This window comes from Carassius gibelio, chromosome B5, assembly GCF_023724105.1.
Source record: "Carassius gibelio isolate Cgi1373 ecotype wild population from Czech Republic chromosome B5, carGib1.2-hapl.c, whole genome shotgun sequence".
Taxonomy (NCBI): Eukaryota; Metazoa; Chordata; class Actinopteri; order Cypriniformes; family Cyprinidae; genus Carassius; species Carassius gibelio.
The window spans coordinates 19,062,941-19,073,192 of NC_068400.1; the positions used below are offsets into that span (position 1 = coordinate 19,062,941).

Genomic DNA, 10,252 nt, shown 5'->3' on the forward strand with positions numbered 1-10,252 from the left:
TTTCAAATGTTTAAACCTGAAATCCACCCGTACAACTTCAACTGTTATTTAAAATGGTTTCATTTAATGGACTAGTTTTATTCAGAATGCATAAGTTGTTAGTTGTTTCTGCATATCAAGCAAATAAGAAACACAATGGTCAGTATTTTAATTCTTTACTTGATGAAAGTTACAGTAGCATGATTTTTAAAGAGCTGGGCTGTTTGTTTGATTCGACTCTTCATTCAAAACAAAACTATGCCTTACATACTAGGAAGATTTCAAGTTGAGTCTAGTTTTGTAGCTCCTCCGGAAAATGAATTCTCAAATACCTTATTATATAATTTAATACATCACAAGGAGCTATAGGGTGCGGTAGTGGCCTTTACACACCACATTATATTTATACATTATATTCTACACTTTCCAGTTAACCGTGCTCAACGTTGGCAAACACCACCAAATGTTCACTACAACGTAGTCCTTTATGTTTGGACATAGGGTGGATTGGGATCATAGGTATTTTGACCAAGAATTATAATTATATCTGCACTGACGTAGATTCCTCACAACTACTTCTGTTGACAGGTCAGTACAGCTGTTGACCTTAAAGGGGACATGCTTGTGTGGAAGGTGGGGGCGGGTGGGTGGGTGGGTTACATAAATATAATTTAAAACTAAAAGAGGGATATGACTGGTGTGAACAATCCCTTCATTCAAATCAGTTTATAGTTAAGCTAGTCAGTCTTTGTAATATGAGAGTCAAAATGGTCTTCACAGTCACCACCACAGCAAAGGGTCGCAAACCAGTTGGTAAAGTGGCTCTGTTACCAATCATCAAAAAGGGAAACTATTCTGGTATAGGATGTGGGAGAGAAACACAATGTGGAATTATGGCCTGTGCGGTCCACCGATGACCTTCAGGACAAATCTAGGAGTCAAGGAAATAGATCTTGTAGAATTTGTTCATCTGCTCCAGGAAGATGAAGGTGAGAACTGTGTGTGGCCCGAGACGAGCGTAATAAGGAGTAAAACCCTTCCACAGACTGAAGAATCCTTCCTTCCTTATAACCGTTACCAACACATCCTACAAAAAGAGAAAGAGAATGAAAAAGAAAAAGAATGAGAAGGAGAGTTTATGTGCCAAAGACACATTTTACATGACGTATATTTATATTTACATGTAAAGCACAATGAACATTTCTAGAGGTTTACTGATACTATTAAATCTATAATATTTGCCTCATTGTCTCATTGTCAGGTTTCAACAGTATATTCAATTTAATGGATAGTACATTATTTTACTGGATGTCCACTTTTTATATACATCTACTCAGTGCAATCACTTTGATTATAAACTACATAAAAGCACCAAAAAAAAAAACTTGATATAATTGTAAAAACATGAAAACATTAAAACTGACCATGGACGGTGCAGCAAAAAATGGCTGCCCACTGCTTCAGGTGTGTGTTCACGGTGTATGTGTGTGTGTGTGTGCACTTTGTATGGGATAAATGCAGGGTCAGCAAGCTCTCAGATTTCATAAAAATATCTTAATTTGTGTTCTGAAGATGTACAAAGGTCTTAAGGGTTTGGCAGACACAAGGATGAGTAATTAATGACAGAACTATTCCTAACTAAAACATAACTGATGATTGGTGTCACTGATTGCATACTATTGCATCTAACATAATTGTGTATTTTCAGCAAAACTGAAATTATGTGTATTTCTATGTTTGTGTCAACGCTGCCACAAAATAAGAAAAAAAAAAAGCCCTTTGAAATTATGGTGGGACTGACTATTGCACAACACGACCATAACACTGGACTAAAAACATCACGCGGTCCCGGCCTGCTGCTGATCATGTTACTGTCGGTGCACTAATACCTGCAACCAAATGCAAATCTATATTTTACTGTTCTGGGTTTCCTCCAAGACAAGAGGTTTTACTGACTTGATTAATCTCCTGACGTTCTCACTGCATCAGTGTGACTGAAAGGACAAAACTCCAGCAGTCTGAGATCAGCTGCTTAAAATGCAAAAACTGAAAAGGAGTTGAAAACTTACCAAACCATTTTTGTACTCTGGCTTCCCATCAATCATTCTCATGTTCTGGATTCTTTTGAAAAAAAAAGGAAATATATGTCAACATTAAATATTAAACAATTTCTACAGAAAACAAACAGAATAAGCTGGAAGACTTCTAATATTTTGAATCTTCTGTTTTAAGCCAGGTGCTATTTAATGGGTGAATCAATTTCTATCTACACCTGGCGTCAAGCTAGGTCCTTTTATACTGTATTGAATACTGTAGCAAATAAATTGCAAGAAAAACAATATAGCAAAATCTCAAACAATAGACACTTTATATCATCATCAGAATATTGTCATACCACCCTATCTCATTTAGTAATCTAGTAATACGTCCCAGGAATTAAAAGTGATTGTACCTGGTCTTAACAATGTCTACTGGCATGGAGGCAGCAGTGGTGACTAGTCCACTGATCATACTGGCACAGAAATGACACAGGATATCATCTCTGAAATATCCTGCACAGAACACAGAACAAGAGAGATGCTTAAGTTCACTGCAGCACAACTCACTCATTCAGAAGAACATTCAGAGGATGATACACCTAACAGGGTAAATAAATAAAAGTTAGCTACCATCTAAATCTGATATTCGCTAGATTTTCTAGAAAAGCTAACAACACAAGTTTGTGACTGATAAGATAAAAGAAGGCTCATACCAGAGTCCAACAGTGCTTGTTTGGACTGGGAATATGAAGCAAGTTGGGCTGCGTTCACAACAACTGCTCTAGCCATGGTGGGTATGCAACCCTACATTAAAAATAAAACAATACATGCATCATTAAGTGTACACAGGGTTTCTGCAGGTTTTATGAAGGTGAATTAAAAACTTTTTAAGACAAAGTGAAGAAAATGTATGGGACAATCTGAAGGGAACAAAACATGCTTTCTCAAAGTAAATGTATATATATAACCGAATGAGTTATATAAGCAAGCCTTAAAATACAACTTCCTTCAAATCTTCATTACTTTTTAATTCAGTTCACAAAAACAATAGCTTAAGCTTGAATACATTTGCTCCAAAGTATCTTGTGATCACACTGCAAAACTGCTTACTTTTATTGCCTTGTTTTCTTGTGCAAATGTATAAAGATTCACTTGAAAATCAAAATGACAAGATTTGCTAAAGCTAACGGAGAAAAATCTAAATAAAAGCATTTTTTTTAACTGACAAATAACTCAATTTTGTTTAGTTTCTTAAAAAAACAAGACTTTGTATCTTCATCTTGCATCTCAAGTAAATGTTTCTTGATTTAAGTAAGACAAAAAGACTGAAGGAAATGTTCAAGTGAATGCAACATTAAATGTCATGACTTTATTCATTTAAGACTTTCAACTCTGATTTACGCAAAAAAAAAAAAAAAAAAAAAAAAAGTTTAATAATAGTAGAGCAAACACACAAACACACACACACTCTTACCCTCCAGAGTGTTGTCACTCCCTCCTCCCTTGTAATTCTGATGAGGGCATTAAAGACATTTGTGTAACCCCTTCTTTGATCTGCAGGCAACCTGGACAAGATAATGCAGGAAGTGATATTTTATTAATTGTTTTAACAGTTTAATAGCAAAAACACAAGATCATGACAAAATTAATATTAAGTGTTATTTCAATATTATTTAAATACCATTATAGTGTTTTTTTATATTATTTTTAGTTGGACATAGAAAAATAAAAGCTGAATCATTGTAAAATTATGTAATATTTTGTCTTTTTTTTTTATGTTTCTATTTAACTTTAATTAGTAAATTAATACTTTAAACTGCAACATTTCTAATTTGCTAGAATAGTTTTTTAATCTAATATTTTTTTTTTTTTAATTTTAGATCGATTTCAATCAAACAAAACCATTTTTAATAGTTTTAGTTAACGATAACGATTAATTTTGGCACAATGTATAATCAATAGTTCATATGACAAGCACGATGTGTGTTGCGTGTTTATTCTAACAATTAAATTCCAATAATGCTCACAAATCTGCGTTTTTAGAACAGTAAAAGCTTTTTTTTTTAGTGCACTGTTATCTTGAGTCATGTTTATCAAAAAACACTGATAAAAGCATATATACCCCCACCTTAATGGTATTTAGTAGCCTTCATGTTTCTGTTGAACTTTGTTCTTGAACAGATGGCGCTGTATTAAGCAGTATACAAAAAGTGTTTCTGTTGCTCATAAAAACGTTTCTATGTATTTGACAAATATTGAATTTACTTTTCTGTGATAAAAGTATGCAAACACAGTGAGAGAATCACTACTGGGAGCAGAAAGTATCCGACTTTTAATTCTACTCTGACAGCAAGCGACTACTCTCGCCGGCCTGTGGTAGGCTAGTATAGTTAATCTCAAACAAGCTTATTCGAAATCTGGCAATCTAATTTGTCGATGCAGTTCGGTTTAGGATGCAAGTATTTGCTTTAGTTTAGAAATTGGTAATAAAATATAAGAACTCCGTGTCAGAACAATAGTTCCTCTTGATAATGTCAGATAACTTTGATAGAAAGATATGTTTTGCATTCAACCAGAATTTGTTTTGATAACTGTTAGTATGATAATATTTACACAACTATCAATACTTTATTGACCAATTACCAAGCAATGCTTAATTTTGTTCAGTGTGTGGTGTGAAAAGGTTGCATTAGCAATTCAGGAAAAACTTTATTTTGCTATACTCACTTAAATAAATGAACTAAAGTGTCCTGCACCCACTAGTAAAACAATATAAACAATTATATTTGGTGTCTGAATAATTTTTGGTTTGACTGTGGATAAATTCTTGTTAAAACTACAAAGTAATTAAATCAAGAGCAGTGAGTGATTTTCTGTCTTTCATGTTCTTGGATTAACATTAAAGACACTGACAGCAGAGCTAGTAAATTAGGCGTGGTCACTTCTTTCACTTAAGACATAACCAACGGGTTTTTTCGAACACACTTTCCAGAAGGGATTTTTTTATATATTTTGTATGTATTTGTCGGTACAAAAGCAAGAAGAGGCAGATTTGGTTTAATTGCTTTCAGACAGTCTCTCCATGCGCCGTGAACACCGCGGGTGCTGAATTGGGCTTTTTCTGCTTGTTTAATCTGTGATTTGTATTTGTTCGTTCAGGTGCAGGAGGATGCAAACTTCCTGAAGGAGAGCTCGGTTCGATGTTGCTGTCCGTGAGACGCGGCTCTCTCATAGACTGAATGGACTCACTGCGTGCGCACCAAACACAGCGAACAAGTAACATACTCAGTCGAGATTTACCGCGTCTTGTGTTTGAATGCTTTAAACTAAAAGAATGTTTAAATTGGCAAGGTTTAAAAACATGTGAAAATATATTTGATGATGCGCAGCAGTGGCCTGTCAACTGTCCCGAGCGTCTTTTTAGGCTGGCCTCAGCCAGTCAGTTGATATAATCATCACCACCTTTCACCCCACTATCGATGGCTCTGATGATATATATCGGCCGATGATTAATGCACATCTAGTCAGTAAAGCCGGTTATCTAATCAGCAGTAAATTACCTCAGGTGTGTGATTTCACATAGAGCAGTTGTTACTACACAGAGCCGATGTTAACTGACAAGCTGCGCAAATAAACACTGATAACGTGGATTTGCGCAGCTTAACAACGGCTCCATGTAGTAACAGCTGCTCTATGTGAAATCACACACCTGATGGAATTTACCGCTGATAAGATAACCGGCTTTACTGATGAGATGTGCATTAATCATCGTCCGATAGATATCGTGCACTCCTATTTTTGGATAGGCCGAAATTCTGATGTTTTTTTTTTCCCCACATCAGTCCATTGTTGTGGGATCATCCATTTCATGGAAACCTGCCCCTAAAATGGCACAACTTGGTTGGTTGTTCACATTACATGTCAAATAAACTATCTCTCGGTCTCTGTCTTTCTCTCTCTGTCTCTGTCTTTCTCTCTCTGTCTCTGTCTTTCTCTCTCTGTCTCTCTCTTTCTCTCCCTGTCTAAGGGGGCAGTTTTTAAACCGAATGCTCTATACTTCACAAGTCTATAAGAACACGTCTTCAGAATTATCTTAAAGTCTTAGTCTTAATGCAACAGTGTTTGTTTAATTTGGTCTATTTTACAATTACAAACTATTAGTAAGAATGCTACATCTGGAGTGTAGTTATATTCTTCTACCTCCCATCAGCTGTCATTCGAATAAGCGCCACCTCAGCTGGAGTCCCAACAAACGCCCCTGTGGCCCCAGCAGTCATTCCTATTAAAGCCTTCATTAAGAAGTTAGGAGGTGTGCCGTCTGCTTTGGACATGCGCTCAAACAGGATCGTGTAGATGCCCAAACGGGTCGTGGTATAGGTAGCCTGCCTCAACAGACCCGCAGAAAGCCTACAACGAAAAACATGGGAGAAAAGACGACAAAGACATGAAAACTGTTAAATGTGCTGTCAGACAATAACGAGATCAGATATAAATCAGATATAAACCTAATCAGATATTTACTGCTTGTGTAAAGCTATGGGCTCCCTCTACAGGATGTCCATCTACAGCTCCCTAGTTTCTCACATCCAGTGTCTGGTAAAATTAATCTTAAAAAAACAAAAAACATTCATTCAATAATTCATTCAGCTGTACTTGGACTGAGGTAACACATTCCTTTTTTCTGAAAAACTTGACCTCTCTATACAACGCCTGCGTCAGTGTGGTGTGCCTCTCTTTCTTACCCAGTGTAGATACCGCGGACGCCCTCGTTGCGAAGGATGCTGGCCACAGCATGGAAGCTGGTCTTGTATTCTCGAGCCTTTGAGCCCTGACCACTCAACTGCATTCGGTTCTTCACCAGGTCCAGGGGCTGCACAAACACAGTGGCGCCCATCCTGGAAGTCGGAGTGAATGTGTATTAGCCAAATCATTTATTTAAAGTATGTGTTAATCCTAAAGGATTAATCCCATTTATGTTAGAGTCAAAAGTTGAAACCAATCCTAAAGAAACATACACTGAAAAAATACATTCAGACTATTTGCACTCATAAAATGCTAGTAAAATTCACAAACAATTACAAAGAAATGCCAAGTAGCACACTAAATTAAATGTGAAATTCTGAAGTGGAAAGCCTGTAGTAGTGTTTTCTTGTAAAACATACTCCAATAATCTTTTATTTTTTTGTTGTTTGTTTGTTTTTTGTAAAATCAATTTTTCAAATTATACCCAATAACGGGGAAAACCATATAATTGAAACTTTAAACAGAATCATAAAAGGAAGGCGACATAAAATCCTGTAGGAATTAAATTCTATCCTGTATGACCTAATTAGAAATATAATTTTATCACATTAAGATCCTTTAAGACTATTTCCATTTTCTCGATGATTGAAATGAAGTGGTATTTTATAATAATAACATGGGTGCTGCACACATCCTTTGAGAATATACTGACTAAGGATCACACACAGTACCTACAATGAACAGCTGCTGTTTCTTTAACAAATGTCACATCAAATTAATTTCCTTAGGCCCAGTTTAAACAACTCCTACACGCAAGAACAACCTGTATATGAAATAGTATTGATTTACAGGTCTCATGTTTGTTTCAGAGTCCATGTGTTAAAGTCCTGTCTAACATGTCAAAAATATTATTATATTTTCTTCATAGATTTTCTTAAGATTTAACAATGTCCCCATAAATACGAAATGGTTTATACATGTTTAGATTGTAAGTTTTAAAAAATTAAGTATTATTTTAAGGATAGAATTCAATGATTAAAGAACTACTTTTTTCAATAAGATCACCTACTGTATAAGTCCACACAATATGTATGTTTCTAAAGATTTTTTTATTTGAATTAATTCAAATTGAATTTAAATAATAATTTAAAGAAATGCTCAATTTAATGATGTTTCTGGATAAACTAGTGAGTTATGGCTCCTTTTGCCATAAATTCACTTGAACAGATCTCTCACACAAGTTTAATTACACAAAAACCATGTTCTAACATATATAATATATATATGCACCACAAGAGATTTCTATACTTTTTGTGATTTCAACATATGTAAACTGATCATTATGTAACGGTACGTTATGATAAATCAGATTTTATCATTTTATATTATGTTCCCATTTAAAAAAAAAAAAAAAAAGCACAAGAAAAATTCAATATTGTTTAGTAACTTATAAAAACATAAAAAAAAGATTGATTACTGTCCTCAGAAGAGAGAAATTAGCTGTCAAACCCAAAATTATATTATTATAATTAAACGTTAGTTAACACAAAGTACAGCATTATATATATTAAAAAAAAACAAAAAAAAAAAAAAAAAACAAGAAATATGAAAAAAATGCAAATGCTGTATTTATAAAATGTGGTTAAAAATGCGGTTTATGTTAATTATAGTGAAAAAACATTATCCCAATCTGTGATTCTCACATTGCTTTTTTAGACAATTTGACAAAAAAGTTGGAAATGTGTTTACAAGTTATATTCATTTGTTTTCTGTTTTTTTTTTTTTGTTGTTTTTTTTGTTGTTTTTTTTTGTTGCATATGTCATATATTATATCAATCATGCTCTTCACTGAACCTGTAACTGTTGTTTCCTTGGAGCTTTTTCGTAACTTTACAAGTGTTCAAATTGTTGCTGGTGGAAACCACTACAGAAGAACATCAGCTATTTGAGTAAACGAATTACATTAAAAGTTTACTCATAATAAATATGGAAATGGTTTATTTAAAAAAAAAATTGCATTTAAATTTTTTTTTTTTTCACACTTTGTTTAGATTATATCAGTTTTATCTTTGTATTATTATTATTATTATTTTAAATATCTAATGACAAGGGGTTTTTTTTTCTCTCTTTTTTATCTGAATAATATAGCTATTTTAAAAGTAGCAAAAGATCTCCAGACCTACAGAGTTAAAGAACCAATTCGAACAGGAATTCCTCCGTGACAGCAAATCAAACCCATGCACCTTGACATTTAAACTGAAGTTCAGACTGTCATGGGGTTACCAGGCTTCCTCTGGGCCTGTACATTCATTCACAACTGAACTGAGAGAAAGAGTAGAGAAAATGTATAACACTAACGTTACTAAAAAACGCTCTTTGCTTATCGATAGCTCGCCTAGCGGATAACTAACCCTTATAAATAACCTCCCATAAAACTGGTAATTCAGTTGACGTCCATGCAGCAGAGAGCGCCGCTGCATTCATAGACGCATACGTACCCAGCCAAGCCACCGAAGAGGAACTTAATAGATTTGGGCGAGGTTTTGGGCCTGGGTTTGGCCGTGTCCGCTGCGGCTGCCATGGCTGCAGTGCTGGTTTGGGTTTCTGGAGGACACCTTCGCTTCTGGCGCTCCGCTGATATACGGCTGCTAATGTGAACAGCAAGGTGACTTGCCTGAATTGCACACGTCAAACGGGAACACGCCTGGACCAATCCAATACGATTTTTCAGTCACGGTGCCGAGCACGTAAGTGACGTGTTTGTTTTCGTGTAATTTCTCTTAAAGAGACAGACACGGCTTTCATCTTGAACGGGGATCTATTCAAAATAGACAATCCACTGAAATCGATCGCAGAAGTCTAATTAACAACAACAGAAAAACAACCTTCAGAAAGCTTTTGCTATTTTAACAGGCTATTTTAAAGATTGTCAGTGACAGTGAAACAATTGAAGCATTATATACAGCGTTACTCTTGTAACTTTTCTCACCATAGCTCACAACGGACCAATCACAATCGTCTGTGATTACTGGCTATATATTTTTCTTATACTTTACAGGGATTTCTGTATATCTTCTATCAAGCAAGCTCCAGTCAAATTTAGACAAGAGTGGGGTTGTGGGTGCTGTGTTTCTTGATTTACAAAAGACATTTGACACACAAAATCATAATATACTGTTATCTAAATTATTACATTTGAACTTTTCTGTACATAAAATGAAATGTATTGAGTCACATCTTACATCAAACAGTGTACCCGCATTAAACATATATCTTCTTTAAGAGATTGTTCCATAGGGGTTCCTCAGGGGTCAACCCTAGGGCCATTACTTTTCAGTTTGAATGAATGAATTCCCAGATATTGGTCCTGATGTACATATTTAAATATACACAGATTACACTGTGATTTATGTACATGACAAAGCAAATGAACAGGTGGCATACAAATAAAAATATTATGTTATGTAAAAAAAGTTTCACTGTCAAAATTT

General features: G+C 34.9%; 1 protein-coding gene across 1 annotated transcript; it reads right to left on the minus strand.

Annotated features, from left to right (window-relative positions):
- Positions 1–139: 139 nt before the first annotated feature.
- LOC127958880 (mitochondrial 2-oxoglutarate/malate carrier protein) lies at positions 140–9,501 on the minus strand. The gene is made up of 8 exons (XM_052557923.1): positions 9,260–9,501; positions 6,761–6,913; positions 6,219–6,425; positions 3,493–3,583; positions 2,732–2,822; positions 2,432–2,531; positions 2,049–2,100; positions 140–1,066 (listed from the first exon to the last, which is right to left on the minus strand). Exons 1-8 carry the CDS (start codon positions 9,340–9,342, stop codon positions 911–913), a joined length of 933 nt encoding a protein of 310 aa, XP_052413883.1. The 5' UTR covers positions 9,343–9,501; the 3' UTR covers positions 140–910.
- Between the last annotated feature and the right edge of the window lie 751 nt (positions 9,502–10,252).

What these genes read in the sequence shown, in the direction of transcription:
- LOC127958880 (XM_052557923.1), bottom strand. Translation starts at nt 9,342, where the DNA reads ATGGCAGCCGCAGCGGACACGGCCAAACCCAGGCCCAAAACCTCGCCC. An exon ending in GTCCGCGGTATCTACACTGG is followed by an intron (nt 6,426 to 6,760) that starts GTAAGAAAGAGA and finishes TTTTCGTTGTAG; the next exon opens with GCTTTCTGCGGGTCTGTTGA. An exon ending in ACAAGCACTGTTGGACTCTG is followed by an intron (nt 2,532 to 2,731) that starts GTATGAGCCTTC and finishes TGTTCTGTGCAG; the next exon opens with GATATTTCAGAGATGATATC.